Below are 25,507 nucleotides of genomic sequence, written 5' to 3'. Positions count from 1 at the left end.
GACCTGGGGCCCTCAGCTTAAAAAAACATGCCTCTATTGGAGTGATAATCAGAAGGCTGGAGATCTCTCCTATGAAGACAGGCTGAGGCAGTTGAAGTTGTTCAGTCTAAAGAATGAAATGCTCTGAAAAGACCTTACAGCAGTCTTCCAGCACCTAAAACAGGCCTACAGGAAAGCTGAGGACAGAGTCTTCATCAGGGAGTGTAGAGAAGAGGGAATGATTTTAAACGAAGAGGATAAATTTAGATAAGATATCAGGAGCAAATTCTTCACTATGAGGGTGATGAGGCACTGGAACATATCTATCAAGGAAGCTTGGATGGATGCCCTATCCCTGGAAATGTTCAAGACCAGGTTGTATGAAGCTTTGGGCAACCTGATCTGTTGGAAGATCATAGAATGACTCAGGTTGGAAAAGACCTTAAGGATCATCAAGTTCAACCACAACCTAACCATACTACCCTAACTCTAACAACCCTCCACTAAATCATGACCTTGAGCACCACATCCAAACAGTTTTTAAACACATTCAGGGATGGTGACTCAACCACCTCCCTGGGGAGCCTATTCCAGTGCTTAACAAGTCTTTCTGTAAAGAAGTGTTTCCTAATATCCAACCTAAACCTACCCTCGCACAACTTCAGGCCATTTCCCCTCGTCCTGTCACCTGTCACCAGTGAGAAGAGATCAACCGAGACTAAACAACCCCAGTTCCTCCAGTCTCTCCTTCTAGAACATATTCTCCAAGCCCTTCGCAAGCCTTGTTGCCCTTCTTTGGACCTGCTCCAGCACCTCACTGTCCTTTCTGTGCTCAAAACTGAACACAGTACTCGAGGTGAGACCTCACCAGTGCTGAGTACATGGGCAGGATTACTTCCCTAGTCCTGCTCACCACACCATTCGTGGTATAAGCCAGGATGCCACTGGTCTTCTTGGCACAATGCTGGCTCATATTCAGCCTACTGTACGTCAGTACACCAAAGTCCCTTTGCATCAGGCAGCTTTCCAGCCACTCCCCACCAAGCCTGTAGATTGTTGTGACTAAAATTCAGGACCCGACACTTGGCCTTATTGAAACTCATACATGCAGTTTACTTTGGCCCATTGATTCAGTCTATCCAGGTCCCTCTGTAGTGTCTTTTTCCCCTGTGCTGGCAGATCAACAGTCCCTCCCAGCTTGGTGTCATCTGCAAACTTACTGAGGGTGCACTCAATCCCCTCATCAAGATCATTAATAAAGATATTAAATAGAAGTGGCCCCAGTACCAAGCCCTGGGGGACAGCACTTGTGACTGGACGCCAACTGGATTTAACTCCATTGACCACAACTTTTTGGGCACAGCCATCCAGCCAGTGTTTCACCTAGTGGAGTGCATGTCCATCCAAATCATGGGCAGCCAGTTTCTCCACAAGGATGTTGTGGAGGACAGTGTCAAAGGCTTTACTGAAGTCCGGGTAAACCACATCAACAGCCTTACCTTCATCCACTAAGCAGGTCATCCTGATGCAGAACAAAATCAGGTTTGTCAGACAGGATCTACCACTCACAAACCCATGCTGACTGGGCCTGATCTCCTGGTTGACCTTTAATTGGTCCAAAATGGCTACCAAGATTATCCATTTCATAACCGTCCCTGGAACCAAGGTGAGACTGACAGGTCTATAGCTACCAGGATCATCTTTCCAGCCCTTTTTGAAGATGGACGTCAAGTCTGTCAGTCTCCAGTCCACCACGACATTCCATTAGCCAGGATTGTCGAAGGATGATGGAGAGTGGTTTGGCAACCACATCCGCCAACTCCCTCAGCACTCTAGGGTGCAATCTATCTGGCCCCATGGACCTGTGAACATCCAGCTTTCGGAGCAGGTCCAAAACTATTTCATTGTAGATCATGCAGGGTCTATTCTGTTCCCCATTTCTACCTGCCAGCACAAGGAGCTTTGTGTTCAGTGAGTAACAAGTCCTGCCATTAAAGACTGAGGCAAAAAAGGCATTAAGTACCTCAGCCTTGTCCTGATCCTTGGTCACTGCTTTGCGCTTGGCATCCAACAAGGGATAGAGATTCTCCCAAGCCCTCCTCTTGCTGTTGATGCATTTATTGAAATATTTACTGTTGTCCTTTACCTTAGCGGCCAAGTTCAGTTCTAGTTGGGCTTTGGCTTTTCAAATTTTCTCCCTGCACAGCTTCACTATATACTTGTAATCATCATAAGTTGCTTGCCTACTCTTCCAAAGACTGTAAACTTTCCTTTTGTTCTTGAGTTCCAGCCGAAGGTCTCTGTTCATCCAGCCCAGCCTCACTGCCTGTTGGCTTGACTTGACGTGGGGATGGTCAGCTCCTGCACCTTTAAAATAACTTCCTGAAAGCATTCCCAGCCTTACTGGGCTCCCACGCCCTCCAAAGCTGCCTTCCAAGGGACCCTCTCCACTATGGTCCTAAAGAGGCTAAAGTCTGCCCCCTGGAAGTCCAAGGTGGCAGTTCTGCTGACTCTCCTCCATGGTTCAACAAGGATCAAAAAAATCTGTAATTTCTTGATCACTCTAACTCAGATATCCTCCAATCTTTACATCCCCCACAAGACCTCCTCTGTTAAAAAACAACAGGTCCAGAATGCCTCTGCCCATGGCAATGTGGTTGGAATTTAGATGATCTCTTGCACAGTCCCTTCCAGTACAATCCAGCACAACCTAACCTAACCCAATCCAACCCAACTCATTCTATGATTCCTTCAGAAATTAGTAAGATGACTGATATTCTCCATTTCCTTGCATTTTCTCCATGGTTCTTCCTCTTCTCCTTCCAAAGCTGTTAGCCTCTCAGTACCTTCACTTACAAACTTTCCTCTTTGAAGTATAGAAACTGATCTTGCACCATCCATCCTATGATTCATTAAAATGGAAATCATCTAAAATTCATTATTCGGGATTAGTACCACTTGCTTATATTACTCACCAACTAGCCTTCTGCAAGAAACATGAATAAGCCCCAGAAAGAGATAAGATAACATCATGGACTTCAGTTTAATTTTCCACATCCCCGTCTTCTATGGTTTTCATTCCAGTTCATTCTTTTTCCTCTGAGTCTTGAGCAGATCAAGCTGAGATGGGCTAAGTTCTACTTTAAAGTCAAAGTTTGAAGATGAAACATTGCCTAAGTCCTGCATGCACAGTCAGTTTTCTACATCAAATGCTTTTGTTGTTGTTTGGCTCAGCTTAAAACCTCTGATCGCAACACCTTGTTTCTCATCTTTGTTTAGTTCCACTGCATTTTAGCAATAAACGCAGAAGATATGCTCACAGAGATTAGATTACTCACGGAGTAAGGGATGCAGGTAAACAAATCTTTCTCCGACACCACATCATCAATCAAGCTCCTGTTTTCCCCTTGATACTGAATTGTAGCACGCAGTGTTACAGACTCATTCAAGTGAGTCAGCTGAACACAAACTTTTTCAGGAGAATCAGTATGTATCAGAAAGGGCAGAAGCACCATGTACTGCCTGGAAAAGGAACAAAGCAAGAATCAGAACTGTGAAACAGTATTAAGAAAACAGTGGAAGTTTTCTAAAATAAAAGGAAATTAGCAAACCAGCAAGTCTTATCCACTACTATTCCTGTGAATTCAGTGCATAAACATGAGTAATACATCTTACTTTGGGTTTATACGTGTTAAGCCACCTTACTAATTCGCCTAAAAACAGGAAAATGCTTCACAGTAGGGAACAATTTCGATGCCAATAATAGATACTCCTTTATAAAGGCTGCTTTGTTCAGCTTCACAATAGAGAGTAAAGATGGCATGAAAAGTTCCAGGCTGTTACTTTTTTATTATTATTTTTTTTTATTCCACAGTCCCATGAGACTCAAAAGCATTAGCTAAAAAATGTTGGAAATTCATCAGTTGTAGGGTTGAAAAAATTCCAGCGTCTGTGGCTGCTCCTTTTTTTGCCTGTCCAGGTTTCCAAATTCTCCTCATGCTGAGCAAAAATGTGAGTGCTGCAGTTCATGACTTTATTAAGATGAGCACACAGAGCATTTCAGAGGACAGTGCTTTGTCACAACAGAAGTATACTTGTATCTTCAAAGAACTTCTGGCAAAAGTTCTCAGAGAAAACATTAGTTGGCATTCAGTAAAAGGGATAATTTCACTAATTTTCATTAATAAATCCAATTATTAATTCTGATGCACATTAATTGGTTAAAAAGTAGAACATAAAGAGTAAGAAATAACAGTCTGTTTATACAGCAGAAGGTGGTCACCAGTAAAAATCTCAAGGATCTGTGCAGAGTCCCTGTTGCTCAGTCTATTGCTGAATAATCTGTAAGGTACTGACTAGTGTACCTTTGAAAACTTTGTATTGTGGGTTTGTGTAGAAAATAATAGCAAATGAACCATTCATACAGGGAAAATAATGAATTAAGAAATAAAATATCACCCCCAACAGTGTACACATAGCTAGATTTGCTATTCCCACTCAGAGATTAGCACTGCCAAGAACTCTTGTAAAATCTTCAGAGATAAGTGACAAATGGACGATAAGGAAATATTCTTAACTCTCTTTTCTTAAATAAAGGAATAAAGAACAATTCACAACACAGTTTGGCTATTGTATAACTAAAGGTATGTTGTCATAGTCCCATTTAAAAAAAAAAAAGGTTTTAGAAAAAAAATCATTGAAAGATGTGAGATAATCTGAAATCTGGAAGATTAACATTCTTTAGCACTGAAAAAGGAATGAAAGAAAGATGACATTGTTCATCACTGAAATATCAAATTAAATCAAGGAACCTAGTGGCATCAGGTACTATAAAGCCCAAAAGATTAATTTGGTATGACTAGCTTGTGGCTCTTGAACCTTCTCATACTCTCAAGCAATCCAAGAACAGCAAATAAATATACTCAGGCTGCATCACGTGATAAACAGCAGCTGAATATCCTTCCCTGGGTAAAGAACAAAAGGAGCTAACAGGTACAACTGAGCTTGATAACTGGAGCCCTGCTTGCATGTCCAGTGAGGTGCAGCCCATTAAAAATTACCCAGGTGCTTTCTCCACCTCTTTCTTTCACAGCCTTCTCACCACAGCTTCACCCTGTGCTTCCTCTAATCTCATTTCCCCTGCTTCCTGTCAGTGGCACTGGCAATCTGCATGCAGTGTCCAGTCTACTGAGGGGACAGCTTGACCTACTTCATAGGGAATTTTGGCTTCATTCGGAATTTTGGCTTCATTCCTGTTCACTGTTTCACGGAAATTTTGGCTAATGTGCCGAATGCTCCCCTAAACACACTGTCTTCACTGTCACTGGAGCAAGTTTATGAAATTCACTGCTTATAAACCCCCCTGCAGCTGTTTTGGACATGCTGGTGGAAATGTATAGATGAATTAAAATACTATGAAATCCTTAAATGGCTTAAGTGTCAAAGTCCATGTGTAAATATTCCAGAACAGAATGCTTCTAGGCTACCAGCAGAGACATCATCAGCTTCAGCAGCAGAAGCAGCAGCTCAGTATTCTGAAAACAGATGCAGTGACTCCATCAGAAGCAGGCAACAAGAAGGAATAGGAGACCTCAGAGTAAGGGATTGACTAAAAAATGCTGAGTTTATCTATATAGAGAAGGCAGTATAAGTAATAAAAGCTTAAAATGCATAAACTCTCAGCTATTTCCAAGATCAGACTTTCAACAAAAGAAACAAATGAATTTAATTAGCTCTATAAGTCCCAATTCACATCTATCAATTCTAATACCATCACCAGCTAGCATTTTTGACTACATCCACTATATTGTCAAGCATGAGAAGTTCATTGTAAAATAGTTTACATGCACAACCACATACTAGAATAGGCGAACAATGCCTCCACTTGAATTCTTCCAGAAGGAAGCCAGAGAAGGAAAAAAATCCCACTGTTAGTGTAAAACAGCATCGTAAATTTTTTAGTTGAAAAAACCTCTGGATGTCTTAAGATCAACTTCTCTCTTGGAAAATGAATGTTACATAGACCTTCACAGAAGGAATTTCCACTGTATCTCTGGGAGAGTCATTTCAATGCTGCATTAATGTGGTAAGTTTTTTTCTTCCAGTATCCAATCTGAAACTTATTTGCCTTTCTTTTGCAGCTGTCTGCACCTGAAGCAGAAAGAACAGCAATTGTTGCTGTTCAAAGAAGCTGTCTCCTCAGGCAAAATGTACCTTAGTTGGAAGCTTCATTTTGTTTTGACTTGGAAAACTTCACACCTCTCCTTATCCCATCTCTCTCAACCTTTCCCTCTTCTCTCCTCCCAAAATGGTGGTCAGGTAAGGGAAAAAGAGCAACATGTTGCTCATGGGAGGACTGAACAGTATGGATCCATGCCTTTTCTACCTGATCCCAGGCAGAAATAACAAGATATTACTGTGGGGAGATCAGAGAGCTCTATATGACCCCAGAAAGACTTGGCTGGCTGATCATCTCTAGAACCAGTGAAATAGAGAAGGTGAATGAGACACTGATGGCACAGTATGAGTCAAAAGTCAAAACTAATTTTAGCCTGATACCACTTCACCTCTGAGCACACAGTAAGCAAAGCAGTAAACACTGCACATTATGCTAGATCTACCACTGCTTGTGATCATGAAATCTCTAGCAGGCATCATGAGACCAGATTCAGAACCACACCTCCCCATTCTCTTTTCAAACTGGTTTATCCCCTTGCTCCTATTTCTCACAGCAGAAAACTGCTTTTGCGAGCACAATAATAAGCACAATGATAGCAGCAAGGTCTGAAGAATGAGACGGCTTTGCCTGGACCTGGGACTGTGGAATAAGCCTCTCAGTAGGTGAGCTCATGATGGGCACGCTCAGGTATACCTTCTGCTTGGGGCCCTAAGCAGGGTGGACACTGCAGCCATGCTGCTTGTCTGCAGAGCACTGGAGTGGACACACCAGGGAGAGTGCCAGCGCCTGGCTCAATGGTGGTGAAAGAGAATCTAGGTCACAGATTCTCTTTGAGAACAAGCATGTCTGATGCTGCCAAGGGAAACAAACTATTTTGAAAGAAACACAAGAAAGGGAATAAATCTGTTAGAAAAAAAAAAAAAAAAAAAAAAAAAAAAAAACAAAACTAAACAAGAACAAAAACCTAAAAACAGGAACAGGAACAGGGAACAATGACTCAGTGATCAATACAAGGATACTACAAGAAAGGTAAGTACATGCATGTTCACAGAAGCTGAGCCACCTGAAGATTTCTAGTTATGCATTTAGGCAGAGGTGTTGTGATGATACAGTGCTGGACTAGCTGAAGGCTGTAGCAAGAAAATGGAACACTGGCAGAGTTTTTCAGGAGAGTCAGCGATGGGCTAATAATGGGAAGCAGGGCAGAAGTGCAAGAAATTGTCACAACTGTTTGAAGAATGAGAGAGAGGAAGAAAAGTGACTAGAAAAAGAAGCACTATGACCTCCCTCCCTCCCTCCCTCTTCCATGTGTGTAGCTTACGGTTCTGCAGTGTGAGAGAGATTTCCAGGGAAGAGGAAGAAAAGGAGAAAGATAACAGGCTTGTTGAAGAGCCAGTCGTTCCTCATCATGCTCAGCAGGACGCTGTGACTCAAGCAAACAACCAGACTGGTCTGGCGCTGTTGTTTTCCTGCACTCTGTATTTCCTCTCCACTCTCTGCTGGGTCAGCCTCTTTATAACCGTTCTCTGTAAACAGCCCATGGGCTGGAGGAGATAAGGGCTGGGGGCCAGGGCACATGCAGAAATGTGAGAGCTGCAAGGAGAAGCTGAAACAGAGGTACAGTATTTGGCTAGAGACATTCAAAGTGGGGGAAGGGCATTTATTGGAGAGTATTTGAATTGGAAAGTTTTGAACCACTCATATTCAGATTTCTTCAATCCATCAGGAATCCGGTCTTGGGGAAATTAACTGCATTCAATACAATGTTACCTCCTGAGGGCAGCATGCAGTTCCAGAATTCTGATGTGGGGTAATGTCATATGTTGCAAAAAACAGATTTATAGGTATGTTAGGAACAAAAGGAAACCCTCAGAAAAAGACAATGCATGTATTATTTTAACATTATAGTAGTAGTTTGCTGAAAAAATCACCTAACAGGACAGCTATAGATTACACAATTAACCTGTTTAATGAAATGAGAGGGTGTCTGGGTATGGAAGTAAGTTCTTTGAACGTACATAAAGATCAGTCAGTTCTACTGGGACACATCCTTGCCTCCCCATCATGGTCATCATCTTCCAGCATTCTGTGTTACCTGCTGTGGGGCCATCTGGTCAAGGGTGGAAACTTGGTGTTTCCAACCAATCCAGGTGTTCCAGGTGTTCTCCTCTTACGCTTAGCCAGATTCAGAGCTGTGCTGCAGGGAGTTGCATCCATAACAAAAGTCTCCCAGAAATAGCACTGCTCCCTTAACTCACTCGTATGTGGATCTTTGGTTGCAGCACTGTTACCATAAAATGGTCGATCAAAAACATCTCTAAGACATAAGTTGGAGTGTTGGAAGGTAGCCATTCTTTAGTATCAGTGCTGGATGTATTTAAACCTATTTAAATACAAGGACACAGAGGTTTCCAATTACCTAAAAAAACTGCAAAGTTTTCCACTAAGAAACAAGCTGCAGCTTGTATCAGCAGCTTATGAAGAAGTTCTATTTAGTAAGAAAAGAGTTTGCTAAGTTCCAGCTTGTCGCTAAAATGAAATATTCAGCCCAATCTTACAGAACTCCCTGGGTAGACTGAGTACATTGGATATTTGCAGCATTCCACAGAAGACTACAAAACTGTAGCTGTGGGGCTTCAGTTTCTCATACAGTGTCTGCGCAGTGAAAGGATTGGGTAGTGCTCTTTTTAGAGATTTATAACCCCTGAGTTTTGTTGTGTACGAGTGATCCAGGAGAGAAAATACTTTAGCACAAATCACATTGAATGTGATTACATGGAGCTACATTATTGGCAGGGATTCTGTGATCTTTGCAGAGGGGCTTATAAGATCATAACAGCATAGGCAGCCCTTTGTAAAAGAGTGAATGTTAAGACTGAATATTAACTATGTAGTGTCTTGATTCTGATGTAGTAATCAGAAAACTACACAGAAGAGCAGTGCAAAGGACCAGCAGAAATGTCTGAGGATGGAAGGAAGTCTGAGAATGGTGAAGCCAAGAAAAATTGCAAAGTAATCTGACTCACCAGAGAGCTACATCAAGCAGGTATTCCCCTTATTACAGCTCTGAGTGCATGGGGAAATCACTACACTGAACATGCACACCAAAGAAATGACAACATATTTAAAAGGCATAAATATATGTATTCATTATGTTTCAAGAAAACAGGCTGAATTCTGAGAAATAATTAACGTACTATTCCACCCTCCTGAGCATGTGCTCTAAATACATGGTAAAAGGCTGACAGCCATGGGATTGGTCAACTAGTAATCATCTTCACTGTGAATTTCCAACCTTTTAAAGGGGGGTAGCCCAAACCAGTTCCCACTGATGTTACATTGAGCTGAGGCATCTATTTTGTCATCTTATCCTCAAGAACAGAACACCTATTTGATTGTATCTTGACTTCACAATTTCCACAGCCTCAGCATTTTGTTCTGGAGCTTACACTTACGCAAGCCTCCTCTCCTTCAGCTTATATCCACTCAAGTTATGTGGAAGGCTGTTCTCACAATATAGAAAAGCTGTTCTCATGATTCAATGGTGTTCAAAAAAGCAGTCAGTCTCCCTTGTTTATTCTACATTTCAACACCTCTGGTAAACCACAAAATTAGGAAAGCAAGCTAGAAGCAGTCAGTATTGAGTAAAAGTATTATAAAAATGTCACACAGAGAAGGGATGAACACACATACTCACAGAAACCAAAAGATCTAGCAGATTATCAGTTAAAGATGGAAATACTGATAAATTGGTTGAGTAACTGCCTTTTCCAGTTAATAACTTACGTAAAGCTGCAGTTTTCAAAGCGATAGTGTCCTGGGCATCTGTTGAAGACACGACTCACCCCAAGTTTTCTCTCTTTTCATTCAAGACATTGAAAATTGAATCAACAACGAGCAGAATGGGCACATGTAAAGTATGCTTTGAGGATGAACACATAAAACTAACATTTATCCAGAACCATCAAAAACAGGCATTCAGTAGAGGACCTGCCCACTGTGATCCTTCTTTCACTAATCTATTTACTATCCTCGTGTTATTGAAACAATAAAAGAAAAAAAAACAATTTCAAGAAACTGAACAGCGGAAGTTTTATTACCCTTAAGTAGGTATTCTTATTTGCAGTGCTGGAGTAGCAGCGGGATAAATCTCCAAGGAATCTCCACCAGTTGATCATTCATGAAGAGATTATGTTTTCATATGCATTATACATTAATTATGTTCCCCAAATCATCATCCTATCCACTCCCAATGATTGTCCAACAAATATAGCCTTACTTGGAAATCCTCAATGCCACTGATTGTTCCTCTAGCATTATGACAGGTCCATTGTTAGTCCTTTGGTCTTTATTTTTAACCCCCAATTCACCTTCCTCTGTTCACCTCCATTAAAGATTCCATGTGTAATGCTGTAAGGTGATGGAAAATACAGCAATGATAGCATAGTAGCAAAATCTTAGGCTGCAGCAAGAGAAGATAAGTTCTAATGGAGGAGTTACAGACATAAACAAAGACAAAGGGAAGAAACAGCTTACCCTCAGAAGGCTTCAGGTATGCAAGGATCTCCAACAAGATACCCTTGCCTCCACTGTCAACTCTCAAATGAGAGCTGGGAAGGGGTGGATCCTGGCTCCACTCCTTCGTTTCTACTACACTCCACCCCTTCATGGCATGAACAAATGACTGAGCAAATTAAAGGTAAGCCCTTTCCATTACGGTGATCCAGTACGCTGCAACACTTGTACAATCTGCCTGTTACGACATAGGTTGACAAAGCATATGACAATAGATGATTGGTTCATGGTTGAAATTTGTGTTCCTTTGTAGGCCAGTACTGGATAGTTCTCCTGGACACACATAGCTGCTTAGGCCAGGGAAGATTCAGTTCATGTTCCATCAATCCCATATCGTCCACCACCAGATGTCACACTGATCATACAGTGACACTGGAGCATCTTGATGCCACGCTTCTCCTCCCAACGATCCTGAGGACTGAGAGAGTCTCATGGGGAGTGTACAGACTTTTCAGAGATAATAGGAGAGGGAGGTCCACCCTCCATGGCAAGATACAGGCCTTGTTCCTGTCCTGGGTCAACACTTCAGCTTGCACTGAGACATGTCCTGGCCATCTGTACCATATCCTTTGGCCCAATATCTGATACTGCATAACTATGTCTGATATCAAAGGGGAGTCCTTATTTGCCATAGAGACATGATTAAAGTCCCCTTAGTGATGAAAACTGGAATGTTGACCACAGTGTCTGCAGACCATGTACCTATTACCAGGGGGGACTACCAAACCCCCAACCTCCAATAATCTCCAAGGTGCAAGTAGGTCACATCACTTTGGTCCTACTTGCACCTTTGAAGGCATTCTATTTTATGGGTACCTGGTTCTAGGTTCTCAAGGGCAGGGAACAAAAGATTATTTTCATTGCCAATTTGGGGTCTTACCCAGTTATCGGTACCTGTGATTTGGATCCTAAATGGGGAGGCCCATGTTGTCTGTAGCATCTTCAAGGACATTGGGTCAGTCGTTTCCAGGTCTTTCATTTAGGTCCCACAGGATTTCATAGAATCTTTGTCCACCTCTTGCAGGGACTGAGAATCTGTCCTCAGGGCAGCCTTAAGAATACTGTTATGGTGTTCAATAATGTCTGCCCCCCAGTGTTGTACAATTGCACCAGCAAAATGAGTTCCTAGGTCACTCTTGATGACTTGAGGTGACAGGTGGTGCCCTGTAGGCAGCCACCAACTTGGTGAGTGCCTTGATGGTATATGCCTGGCTTGGTCTCGGCACTGGATAGGCCTGCATTAGTCCACTTTCTGTGTCAGTGCAGGTCAGGGCATATCTCACCCTCTCAGATGGAGGGATGTGCCCTGTGTAATTGACCTGCCATTGCTGGAGAGGACCAAGTCCTCTGTCAAGATGGGCTGTTGTTTCAGGCAACGATCTTGGTCTCATCTTAGAGAAAGCATCACATTCTCTGCATGCCTGGATGATATCAGACAGTTTTATGGGCAGCCCCCATGCTTTAGCAGCTGCCCACATTGTCTTTTATCTGGCATGCCACAGCTTCTGATGTAACCAGACATAGATGATCTTGAATGGTGAATCCTCAATCCATCAGACTCAAGCCAGGGTTTTGTCTTCATCATTTCCTGGTAACTGTAGAGGTTGGTGGCCAGAAAGGTGGTAGACATGTATAGTCCCGTGTTTAACGACATTTCATGTGTCCAACCACATATCTCTGCCTGGTATTGGTCAGATATGAATACCCATTCCTGGGTGGCCCACTGTGAATAAGCCCCTGGTACACAGCCCAACTATCCATGCAGACGTTCTTGGTCATAACTATCCACACACCTCACAGTTCTGTCCATTGGCTATTCTGACCGTTCCCCTCTTCAAACCAGATTGTTTTAGCAGAGGAATAGTATGCCACTGCTCTCCACTGGCTTGGGCTACCCTTGCTGGACCCATCCATATACCAGGCATCTTCAGGAATGGGATATTTCCCTTCCTGAACTGGACTTCTCTCTAGTGGAGAAATTATTGTCTCTTCTGGTGCATCTCTGTGATACGTCACTGAGCCTAAGATCTTCTGGCACTTTTCTTTCTATGGTGAGAAAGACAAACTATTCCTCAGGCTGAGATAGGTGACCCATCATGCCACTGTCTGTGCTTGGGCCATCCCGTCTTAGGAAGGTGGGTCAGATCTTTCACCCATCCCTTAATTGGCAAGGTCATCTTAACTATGACTTCAGCTTTTTGGGTTATTGGCTCTACTGCCTGTAATGCTTAGAAGGCAGCCAATAACTGTTTTTCAATCATAGTATACCTCTTTTTTGCTCCATGCCAGACCGGAGACCAAAACCTAACTGGGGTTCAAACGGAATTTTGGCGCTGTGATAGGTCCCAACCAAACTCGTCCTGAGCTACATATATATCAAGTCCAGCTGGTAGGGTAGGATTGAATATACCCAGCACATGAGCTGGTTTAACAGCTAGTTTTCCTTTCTGGAAGGCCTCTTGCTCCACTTTCCCGCAGTCCCATTTTCGGCCTTTCTTTGTGAGCTGGTATAAATGCCTCAGCAGCTGCACTGTGGGGTATAAAGGAACGCCAATATCTCAATATACCCCAAATTTCTTATAGCTGCCTTGGTGCTGTAGAGACTGGGAACACCTGAACCTTATCTATTATTGCACTGGATAGTACTTTGGTCTTTCCTGTCTAACCTACATCCAGGAATTTCACCAGCGGGCTTGGTCCATGTACCTTCTGTGGATTTATAGCCCACTCATTCTCTTGTAAACAGGTAATCAATGCCACCAGTGAGTCAGACATCAACATGATATCATCAGTATAGCGATACTGTTTGAGGTTGTGGAGTTTACTACAATCTGCTAGGTCACACACCACTAATTTATGACAATATGTAGCTGAATGTACATACCCTTGCAGCATGACCTGAAAGCTCCACTGCCTGCCTCCCCACATAAATGCAAACTCATCTTGTGATTCTTCATGAGTGGAAATACTGAAGAACATATTTGCCAAGCCTAGGACACAATGGTAGTTTTCTATTTCCCTACTCAATGTGTCCATCAGGGGGGCAATATTGGGTATGGCTGTATGAATGGGCAATGTGACCTTATTAAATATTCTGTAATCCACTGTCATTCTCTATGTGCTGTCTGACTTTTGTGCAGGCAATGTGGAGATATTATGTGGGCTATGTGAAGGTCTTATGATTCCTACATTTTCTAGTTCCTGAACCACTCTGGAGATTTCCTCTTGCCCTCCCAGGAGTCTATATTGTTTAGTGTTAGTATTCCAGCACAGATTTGGTAGATGAATAGGCTCATGTTTCACATGGCCTCTTAATATTGTCTGCACTACCTGGATACTAATACATCTCTCTCTTAATCCGAACTCTCTCATGGTTGTCTGGAGAGTCAGACCCCATAGTATATCTATACCCAGTATATACTACAGATCTGGGACAACAGACATCTTAGACTGGTGGGTGGGAGAAGCTCAACCCCCAACTTCAACCATGCTTGTGTAACAGGGATGGTCTGTTCCCCAAGCCCATTAATCATCACCCTATCTCTATGGAATTTTGTTGAATCACCATTAAAAAATTGACATTTCCGTGCCCATGTCTACTAATGCCATAACTCACTTTATGTTCTTTTGGGATCAAAAAATCTTCAATTCAACATAAGACATCCAGTCCTGTCTGGAGGCCCTACATGTAGGAGGGCCTGGCAATCCCATCACACAATTAATTGTGCAACCACCAACTCTTTTTCCTCAGGTGACTCAGGCAGCATGGTCTGGGTCACTTGAAGAGGCTTTTTCCTTTTCCTGGAAACTAGGAAATCTTCCAGGTTCCATGTTCTCATTGGTACTTTTTTCAATAATTCTCACCCCTTCATTTTGGGGGATATTTTTAAACTTTTGATTTTTCTCCAACTGCCTCCAGAGCTGAAGGAGGACATGGCTATCAATTTTTGAAAGTTGAACCCCAGTCCAGATTAAACCATTAAACATCTGTTTTAGGGATACACATATGGATGCTGATAGAGAAGTCTGTGGGGTGGGTCTCCTGGTTTTAGTTAGGGAGGGACCTGTGCCCCTTGCAGTTTATAGATATTGTGCCTGGTCCGAAGGCACTCAGTCTCCCCTAGATCAGTCACCAACTGTGTGACCTGCTGGATAATGGCCTCGAAGGCTACTAAAGTGTATACTATGGGCACTGATGTGCCAAACTGGTGGAGAGGAGCTTGTAATATGAGGTTCCTCATCCTTGCAGAAAACTTAACCAGGTCTGGGCTCTCAGAAGTATCATCCTAACTGGCCTCCTTTATTCCCAATTCCACACATCACTTTTGTTTTACTACATGATTCTACACGCTACCATTATCCAATGAATTAGCGAATGGATTTCCTCATTATTTATTGCAGTTGCATACAGCCTTTGCCTGATGGCCAGATGTGTGGTAATGAATGCAGGTTTAGAAATCCTGGGTCAATTAATAACCACACTTTCAGCCCCCATGTTCATAATCTCAAGAGCCAAGCTGGTATTCTCACCAATGGTTTTTTTGCCTAAATCGTTGTAACAGATTCACATATTCAGCAGCTGTATACTGGCACACTGTTACATGTAATGTGGTGTGGACAGAGGGCCACTCCTAGAGTGAATGGTCTATCCTGGACTTCCTTCATTTTTTGAGTTATTACTGATCTTATTTCTAAAGGATCTGAGGTTCCTAGGTCCTCCAGTTGGATTTTAGTCTGCTTAGTTTTGTCTTATTCTTAGATTCAACTGGGATCCAAGGATCCTTCTGACCTAAGTCCTTTTCCCCTTCTAAAGATATGGTTCTTAATTATAATGCAGAAGCACTCCTTCCACCCTGCCAGTCATTCAGGTGCATTGCATGAACCCGAACTCCCCTGTGGGCTGGCTGTGCCTTCCCATCAGGTGCTCAATCACTCTTCCAAGCAATGACTTAGTATTTCTGCTACATCATGCGAAGACTTTTTGACCCAAATATTGCTGTGGAATGCAAGGACAGATGGAGAAGTCTCTACACATGAAGATAATGAAAACAAAAAGGAATGTCTTGATGTTGTCTGTCATATTTTAGGCCAATTCTACCTAGTGTGTGGATCCTAGCTTCCCATGATGTTGATAAGTGATAAGGACTCCACAGTTTTCCCTTGTGTGTTTCTTCTGCTTTAACACAAGAACAGTCCTATAACATGCATCCCCATCCACAGCACCTACAGACTATTAAAGTATTGAGTCTATGGCTCACTTTGTTCTACAAGAACCAACCAACCTTGAGCTCAGGAAAACTAACTGGTACATAGGTGGGCCTGTGTGAACCTAATTAGGTTCAACACAGCAAAGTGCAAGGTTTTGCACTTGGGTAGAAGTAATCCCAGATCTGTATACAGACTGGGAGAAGAACTTGACAGTAGCCTGGTGAAGAAGAACCTGGGCATCCTGGTGGATAACAAGCTGAACATGTGCCAGCAATGTGCTCTTGCAGCTTGGAAGGCCAATAGTATCCTGGACTCCATCAGAAGAGGGGTGGCCAACAGGGACAGGGAGGTGATTGTCCCCCTCTGCTTTGCCCTCACGAGGCCCCATCTGGAGTACTGCATCCAGCTCTGGAACCCCCAGTATGCGAAAGATGTGGAGCTATTGAAGAGGGTCCAGAGGAGGACTATGAAGATGATCAGAGGGCTGGAGCACCTCCCTACAAAGACATGCTGAGGGATCTGGGCTTGTTCAGCCTGAAGAAGAGAACACTGAGGAGACCTCATTGCAGCCTTCCAATATTTAAAAGGGGATTATAAAGAGGAAAAGCATCAACTTTTTGTAAGAGTGGAAAGGGATAGGATAGGGAACAGTTTTAAGCTCAGAAAGGGAAGTTTTAGATTGGATGTCAGGGGGAAGTTCTTTACAGGGAGAGTGATGAGGTGCTGGAACAGGTTGCCCAGAGAGTCTGCAGATGCTCCATCCCTGGAGGTTCTCAAGACCAGGTTGGATGGGACCCTGGGCAACCTGATCTAGCACCAGATCTGGAGGCTGGTTGCCTTGCCTGTGTTAGGGAGATTGAAACTTAATGATTCCTGGGGTCCCTTCCAACCCAAGCCATTCTATGATTCTATGATTCTTATGTCATTAAGCTCATAACAATTTATCTGAAATTTGCTTGAAAGATTTTGGTTCTTTTTCAGACTTGAAAGACTGGCTACTTCTTTCAACAAGGCTAGCTGATCTGATAAGAGATCTCTCTTTTATTTGAACATGTTCTGTCTATATCTTTTGATCACAACAGTTGTGGCGTCTGTATCACCATAATTTAACCACTGCTTCAAATGCCGCATGTTCAAAACCAAGTCCTGGTGCTAACCATGTAAAGGTATTTCCTCTAACAACAACACTCCTTCCAAAGAGAGTTCACAAAATGTCTGAGGACACTGCACACCTGACAAGATCAAAGAGTTTAAATAGTTAACATCTTCCATAATCAGATCCTATCCTAAGCCAGAACAAAATCCTAGTGAGTGATTGAACCTTAAGCATTGACCACAAACAATTTAAATTATGCCATATCACATTAAATAGTTGCTTATAATCAAAATATCTAAAGCTAATTTCTTAAAATTCAAGCAAAGTGGATTTCTGTACTTAATGGTAGCAGTGGATTTGACTTCATTGCGCTTGAAAACAAATGGCTACATATGTTTCCTTTACAGGCAGCAAATCTTTTGGCTATTCCACATCTGGTCTTTCAAATTTCTTACTTATTTCCCCTGCTAAATTAAAGCTGTAATATTATTCTATTTTTTTTCCAAGAAACATTTGGAAAAAAATAGCTTAATGTTAGATAAGGTTTATAATATGAAAATAGGGTAAGAAACTAGGTCAGTAACAAACAGATGTTACAGGAGCACTTTACCTTGCCTGAAGGCATCATTGTTACCATCTTTTTTTTTTTTTTTTTTTTTTTTTCTGGAGTGTTTCATCCTCCATCACATTTTTGAAAGCTACATTCCACCAGTTTAAAATATATTATTTTGATGCATAATGACTAACACAAAAAATGCAATTTGTAAGTTAAAGACCACCAGAAATGTTGATAAATTCCAATCACAGCATGCTTTATTCTGCAAAGATTCCTATAAGCCTTGCAATCTTCACTGTGTTGCCTAGAGTAATGGAAATGCTAAGTCACAGCTTGAAACAGTGATTGAGCACCTGGTAGGAAGGCAGGGCCAATCTAGGGGGGCTCAAGCACAAGCAATATGTGACTGGAAGGGGTGAAACAGGATCTATCCATTTCTAGACTTCATTTAAGGGATGGCTGTGGAGGTAAGGGTATGTGGAGATCTCTGTGTACCTAGGATTTTTTTAATATATATTTTATTTTATTTTATTTTATTTTATTTTATTTTATTTTATTTTATTTTACTTTTTCAGTGTCTTTCTCCTACTTTTTTTTGTGCATGCTGCTGTTGTGTTTGACATATCCTTACTTGCTGCATCCTATGATTTTGCTGCTTTGCTGTTGTTGTACTTTACTTTGTGTTACACTTAGCAAAGGTGACAAAGAAATTTTAAAGTGTGTGTGCATGTATTTGTCTGACTAAAATAAGGATATTGAATTGTGCAGTTCTAATAACCTTAACCCAGTTCTGGTATACTTCTCTCTAATTTCATTTTAATTTTTCTTATTTAGTATTCAGCTTTCTTGATAATAGCTGTCTCTTAACAGCTCAGCTGTCCACTGTTTCTGGGGGAAGAAAATGCACCTGTAAGTGCGTTTGGATATTCTTAGTACTGTCTGTTATAGCAGACTTCAGCAATTTTGGAACCATTTTCACCAAAGGTAAATAAACCCAAGAAGGACATTTGCTTCTTTACTATCTTGTTCTAATTCTTCTAGTAATGCTAAGCCTTCAAAGAAAAAAACAGGAAAATGAACTTAACTTCATCCACTGGCTCTCAAGAGGCCCGTGCTAAAAGCAAAAGCTGAGAAAACAGTTGTTGGTAACTCTCATATCATGCTGATATGGCAGTTCAATGAACCTTTTCATTAGAAATCCTAACAAAAACCTTGGGGCATTTGTTATTTAGAGTTAGTAGCTCTAGTAAAGGAATCTTTCTCTTCAATGCCTACATCAACTCTGTGTGGGAAAAGGTGAGAGAACAGTCACTGTAAAATATGAGACCTGTTAACAGTTGCAATGATCAAAAATGTTAGCCATTCAGCTGAGTGCTGAAAGTAATCCCTTGTGAAAAAAAAAAAAAAAAAAAAAAAATCAATCTTATTATTTTGAAGAAAATCCAGTAGTGATAATGTTTCCCTGTCCTATGTATCTAAAGCAAACAACCACAAAGGAGCGTACTTCAAATGAAAAACAGTCTTTACAAGAAAAAGTACTTGTACAAATTTATAGACGAACAACAATACTCAGAGGCTAAAATATTGGTCTCCTACTGTGTAAAAAAACCAAAAGATTTCACAGGCTGTAGTGAAGAGGAGCTCCTCTAAAATTTATCAGGGAAACTCAGGAAGTATGAGCATCTTATATATGTTGCAACACGTAGATAAAGCAAGATATTTAATGAAGTAAAGCACCATAACAAGACTTCATCAACTAAACCCTAAATTTCAGAAAGTATCAGAGCAAATAAAGATTTTTTCACTTTAGTGGTCTTTTGAGAATCTTAATCTGATGAAAGGCCTTGATGGCAGATCAAGTGCCTTTCCTGAAAGGTGGACACTTAGGCTAAAGTAACTCATGCATATTTCTATGGTGTCATAAGAACAAATAAATCAATTCAAGTATAGCAAAGGCATCTGTGAATTACCTTCATTTTAATCCAATTTGTAAGTTAAAATGTAAACCAAATCTGTAGTTGGGTTTTACAAATAGATCTGTGACTGACTTAGTATGCAATGCAATGCAATGCAAGCCCATTTGTAGGGTAAAACCTCTATGATCTATAAACTCTATATGAGGTAGGACTGATCCACCTTTCTCCGCTATCTTATAACAAATGTTATCTCTATGTATAAACTTATTTTTGCCTTAAACTTATGCTGTATGTTGCTAAAAAGGCTGCAAAGAAAATTGTGAACTTACAAGCTCACTTATGTTCACTTACGAGTTCTCATAACTTATGAGTTATGAGAAATCAGCAGTGTGTCTGTCTGATGTTTATAGCACACAGTACATGTAGAATAGGATCACTTGTTGAAATCTCACTCAGCCTCACCTCTCTGAAGTAAAATACAAGTGAACAATACTAATAATTTGAAAATACATAACCAAGAAACTAGCTGTTGCGTGTTGGCAGATGTTTCTGTTATCACAGAGAAATTAAGAATGTCTCTGTAAATAATGAAAAGGTATTACGGGATCACAGAATTCTTCCCTCCTATTTTGGGATAGTATGCATTGGACACAAGTGATTGGTAGGGAGCAGGATAAATCTTGAGAGCATGAGGATCTTGCTTAAGCAGCTGTGCATCCCAGACTAATGTGTAGGGCTTCCCAGAGGAACTTTCCTATGGCGTAGACACCAGATGACCAGCTGTGGACACTTGTACCTTAACAAGAGAGAGAGCATAGAAGAACAGGTTTTGAGGTTGCCTCGAGCTCGTCACTTCCAGAAAAGTTAAGTAGGGCAAAGATTTGGCATGGCTATACAATTGCTGCTGGTAACCCAGCCTTCACTTCCTAGTGGGTACTAAGACAAAGTGTGGGAGGCTGAGAAAAATATGTAAATTTTGGACCTTGAAGCATGCATACATAGCCCATGCTTAATATAGAGCATGGTGATTTTTATTCCTTCCATCTCTGCCTACCTTTTTCATACCTACCCTACCTATATTCACTCTCAAATAAGAATTTTTCACTCTCTTATCTATCAGATCATAGTGTGAGAACAGGGCTGAGATCACATTCTTCAGATTGTTTCTTCTTTGCCCAGCAGGGGAGCAGGAGAAAAGAGGAATGAAGACTCCAGAGCAAAATCATCAGATTATCTTGCAGGAACATCCAAAAGGAGAAGAGTGAGAAGTTTCCTAGAAGGAAGTTTCGGGGTCCTGTATCCAATGCGATGTTAGCTTTAAGGTTTCCTTGACCTTGAAAAAGTCAATCTTTAGGAGGTTGAGCTGAAAGGCTGAAAGAAGTTGTGTTTTGCTATTGAGTTGCAGGACTAACTGTTAAACTTTTGCTTCTCCATAAATTAAAAAAAAAAAAAAAAAAAGAGGGGATCCAAAACATTTCTTAGTAACTCTGAATAAACAATTTAAAATTGTACGTGTGAGAAAGATTAATAATAAATAATTGTATATTTATGAACTTATTCCTCAAGAAATCCTTTTCTGATACTGTCCTTCTCACAGATATTGGTGCCACAGATAAGACCATGCCGTTTGTATAATGAATCAGGCATGTATGGGGTGCACATGCACACCACTGCCTTCCTAATTGCCCACCAGGTGGGTGGCAAATGAACTCAATAGGGAAATGATCAGAAAGCAAGGCTGAGTAGTTTCCTCAAAGCATTTTGACACATTATCATTTCTTGACAGATTCCCTGGAATATCTCTGGTCTTCTCTGATCAGTTAAGTAATTGTTCATCATCCACACTTCATATTTGACAGAAAACCTAAGCAAGTGGAAAACAGGATCTGGAAAAATAAGACAAATCATACAGAGTTGGTGCGCCATTGTTTAAGAGCTTAGCACTATTAACTTCTGACACTACAAGAATCACAGAGAATTTGATTCAAAAGATGAGCAACAGAATGCCATGAGCTAAGTACTTGTTTTACTAATGACAGTAGTGGATAATAAATTGAGAGACCTCAGAAAGAGAATACTGCCATACTGAAGATCACATTTATAGGGGAGATTCATCTGTCCTCTAGATATTGTATCCTGATATCTGCACTGTGGGTGAGGCCCATTGTTTACATTAAACTTGTTTACGTGTTGCTTGTTCAGGTTCCAGAGCAAATGTGGTCATTTTAAGTGATCACATCAGCCTTTAGCTGATACTTCAGTACCAGCTCCTCATCATCAGCAGTCCTGTGACAAAAATAAACTCTACGAAGAAGGCTTAAGCACAGATAAAGCAAGCATGACAGAGCACTTTAGTCAGACATCCTCGTGTGATTATACTTTTGTTAGCCATTTTTTTCTCATAAAAGTCCAATTTTCAGAACAGCTTTTAATGCACCTTTAACAGTCATGCACAAATTCACAGGAGATCTGTAAAATGCAGAGCAGGCATGAAGGCACTGGCAGATCACTGTAGTGAATTTTGTACTTCCCATTTCTTGCAGTCATTCCTGACTCAGTCCATGGACCTGCACAACAGTTTCAGTGGTCACTTGTGTCTGTTTCTGCTCCTTGATAGCTTTTTAAACTGAGTCAAGCAACACGAAGCGTGTTAAACCAAGAGCACCTCTGGGGCCAATGGGCTTTATTTACTCATTCTTAGGGAAACTGACTGCCTAGCCCGTATATCTTGCCAGAACTAAAACAGTTCTGGTCTTCTGAGATCTATAATACTCTCTGACATTTTATGACACTATAATATTATTGGACTATGAAAGAAGAAATGATACTCTAATGGGTGATTTTGTTTTGCCTAGTAAAAAAACAATCTTCAGTGTAAGGTATGTGCCATGAAGCCTGTAGCTAAAACAAGTTATCCAGGTTCTAGAAATCTGGGAGGCCATGGAATACATTTTAAGGAATATTGCTATTCTCTATGTGAGCAGGAGCCAAGGAGAACTTGGTCTACAGATAAAAATCTGAAGGAAGAATCTGAGCATATGATGTTTATTAGATGTGATTGCAAACAGCAATTAGTTGTTGGAACCACCAGCTAAAATCAGGATATAAATATTGCATTTTCAGTACTTAAAGGAAGAGTTTGCAGTGGGAAATATGTTCTTGATGTTTTAATACTTCAGGTTTGATCTAAGAAGCCAAGAATGATAAAAATGCTTTTTTTTTTTTTTTGCCAGGATCTTGTTTATCCCCGGAAAACAATGTTTGACTGAGCACAGTAACATCTGGCCAGACTGAGGAGTATTTTGTTAAGTTCCATGTGGGATACTGAAGTCTTGGCCTAATTGGCCTCAAATCCCCAAGAAAGATGCACGTTCTATATACACACCTACTCAACCCACTCTCTCTTTCAACCCCACTGCTGTAAGTATTGGTTTTTCTTGTTTCAGTATGGTCTAATGCTAGTGTAGCAAGTTAGATTATAGCTCACTTTCTACAGTTTGAGGTGTATCAGGAAAGTAACCGACAGCCTCACTTGCCTACCTCTTTCTTCCAGTGAATGTTTATTTTTGTAAGTTTAGAAATCTGCACTCTGCTCAAAGCAATTTCATCTCTCATAAAATAAAACGTCCCTGTAACATGAAAAGTCCCCCATAACATAAAAACTCTGTGAAACTTAACGAAATGTCTTTTTATAAGCTTGGTATCATGCAGATCCTGGGTGGTAATCCCTTTGCAATTCTGAAAATCACACTTGGGATACATTCTGTGAGTAGTTGGATACCCTGCTGTCTGTAGAGAATCAAGCATCTGATATCTTCAGGACTTAACACAGAAGCACAAATCCCACTGATTCTTAAGTTATTTAGACCCTTTTGGGAAAAATAAAACCAAACCACCAACAACAAAATCAACAATGGACAGAAAACAAGAAAAAAAACACTTAAACCACAATAACATTCAAACTCCTGGTTTGGGAAGGGAATTGGGAATTGAGAATTCTATGTTGACATGGAGAGTCACTTTCATTGAAAAAAACACAAGGCTCTATTTCCACACGCATCATTAGCAAATTGCCCAATGAAATGAACACCTTTTCCAATTCCTTTCAGTCTACATACAAGCCCTTAACAGTTCTCATCTGCACTTATTATTTACACTCTCACATGACAGGCTCTTTTTCCTCTCCCCCTTCTCTTTTGTTCATTTTAATCTTCTTTAATGTACATCATAAATCGCAAACCACTATATCTCCTGAAATCAATTTGTTAAGTGTGAAAATACTGGCCAAAATTCAAACGATACGCAGAGTACTGGGGACACCTTGTGGTGAGTTATAATCAGACTTGTTTGAGGAACATTAATGTCCTCCACGTACAGATGTTTTCTGACTCATTTACTTTATAGTTTTAAACCTGACACTATTTCAGACTGGGACATACTTAAGCTCTCTAGGACAAAGCCTGGAAAGGACCTTAATCAGTACTGGAATATTTACTGAAATCCCTCTGCTTCAGGACTATGCCTGTTTAGGAGCTACTAAACTACCTACTGAGGAGCTACTAATACCTACTGAGACTGCATCAGGCAGTCTTAACCTGAAGCAACAAATATGTGCTGCAGGGACCAGCGTTGAGCCTGGGTGTAGTGGATGGTCAGCCTGTGGTAAGGACAGCCTGTCAACTGCTACCCTACAGAATACTATAAATAACCAGGTGTTGGACTGGATCTCATCGGCTTCTCACCTGTTTCATAATAACCACCCATGAGTGCTGAGGTGATTTTATTTCGGACACCAATGTTCCTCTCTGACCTGAGAAACCCACTACTCCCTGCAAGATGCAGGGATGCACCAGAGGCAGCAGGGTGACACTGCCCCAGTGGAGCCCTGAGCTCAGTGGCCTCTGCACACCTTTCAGTCTGATCTCAGTGAGTTTGGGTTGCTGTGGAGCTGCTGTTTCTGAATAAGACCAGCCATATTCATACATCCTGAGCCCTCCTACTACCTAGTACACAGTTGCTCTCCATCCTCATCTCTTGCCCTGCCAGGGCTCTCTATCCTTCTTTCCACTATGCCAGAACACTGGTAGTCCACATTCCTATCCATCCCGTGTCTCTGGTCTGGTTCAGCCCAAGAGCATTTTCCTCTTGCAGAAGCTACCCTGGTGCCACGTGTAACAAAAACAGGAAGAAGTAGGCCGATATGGGAAGGCAGGGAGGATCATATCAGTTCATATACCAGGGCAGGATGATTGAGGCTTACCATCTCTCTTGAACATAGCCTCAGTCAGACTTAGCTGGAGCAGCTCTGGGATGTGGAGGAACTCTGGCATGGCTCTGTGACCGAGGCCTGGGACCTGGCCACAAAGCCTTTACTGAAATCTGTGCCTTTCATTACTTGCTCTTCTACTTAAGCATGATGCAGAGATGCTAACCCTAAAACCATACTTTTATGTCAAAGGTGCAGAGGCAACACTTTGGCAGGGCCAGGGAAAAGTGACAGGCTGCTCAACAGCCAGGGGAAACAGGAGCTATACTACAGAGATGAGAGGCTGAGTGACAGCACATGCTGCATTTTGTGGTAGTTATCAGTGGTTATCAGTTACAGCTGGCAGGAGGCGAAATTCAGGACAGAAATGGTTCTCCTTTCTTCCCCAGCCAGCCATCATAAAGCGAACTGTCATTGAAATGTAGGTTCTGTGACAATGAAAGAAAGTCAATGCCCAGTATAAAAGGGAGTTTTATTGAAAAAGTATATGTGGTTTATGGTATAGATCTAGAGAGATTTGCTATGAAAGGAAACAGAAAGTAAGATACTAGTACAAACAACATCACAGCATCCCACCATGCTTAGAAAGGTGAAATAACCCTTCCTGGGACTTAATGACAGAAGAATATAAGGTGCTTGATCACTTGTTCAACTTTCTCCTACAGGGGAAAATTCAAAAGAAAATAAACACAATATGGAAGAAAAAAAAAAAAAAAAAAGGAAAAAAAAAAAA

The 25,507-nt window shown here is 41.3% G+C and overlaps 1 protein-coding gene and 1 long non-coding RNA gene across 3 annotated transcripts in view; one reads left to right on the top strand and one right to left on the bottom strand.

The window, feature by feature from the left end:
* Positions 1 to 7,567, bottom strand: part of LOC122178228 (alpha-2-macroglobulin-like) — a 37,584-nt gene extending 30,017 nt beyond the window's left edge. The window contains exons 1-2 of one of the 2 annotated variants that reach the window (XM_042868283.1): positions 7,479 to 7,567; positions 3,318 to 3,501 (exon numbers count right to left, since the gene is read on the bottom strand). In XM_042868283.1, the coding sequence (XP_042724217.1) occupies positions 3,318 to 3,501; positions 7,479 to 7,567 (273 nt within the window). Of the gene's footprint in view, positions 1 to 3,317; positions 3,502 to 7,478 lie in introns of those variants that run through there. The other variant, XM_042868284.1, reaches the window with a different exon arrangement.
* A 10,696-nt stretch (positions 7,568 to 18,263) lies between these two features.
* On the top strand, positions 18,264 to 21,017 carry LOC122178232. Its single transcript, XR_006178257.1, has 3 exons — positions 18,264 to 18,290; positions 18,463 to 18,576; positions 20,691 to 21,017. It is a non-coding gene; the product is annotated as an uncharacterized LOC122178232 (long non-coding RNA).
* The last annotated feature ends 4,490 nt before the right edge of the window (positions 21,018 to 25,507 follow it).

Source organism: Lagopus leucura, unplaced genomic scaffold (genome assembly GCF_019238085.1).
Source record: "Lagopus leucura isolate 7727_CA_CO unplaced genomic scaffold, USGS_WTPT01 Super-Scaffold_100001, whole genome shotgun sequence".
In the NCBI taxonomy this organism is placed as follows: Eukaryota; Metazoa; Chordata; class Aves; order Galliformes; family Phasianidae; genus Lagopus; species Lagopus leucura.
The sequence above is the reverse complement of the archived record's forward strand: the minus strand, read 5'-3'. Positions and strand labels throughout refer to the sequence as shown.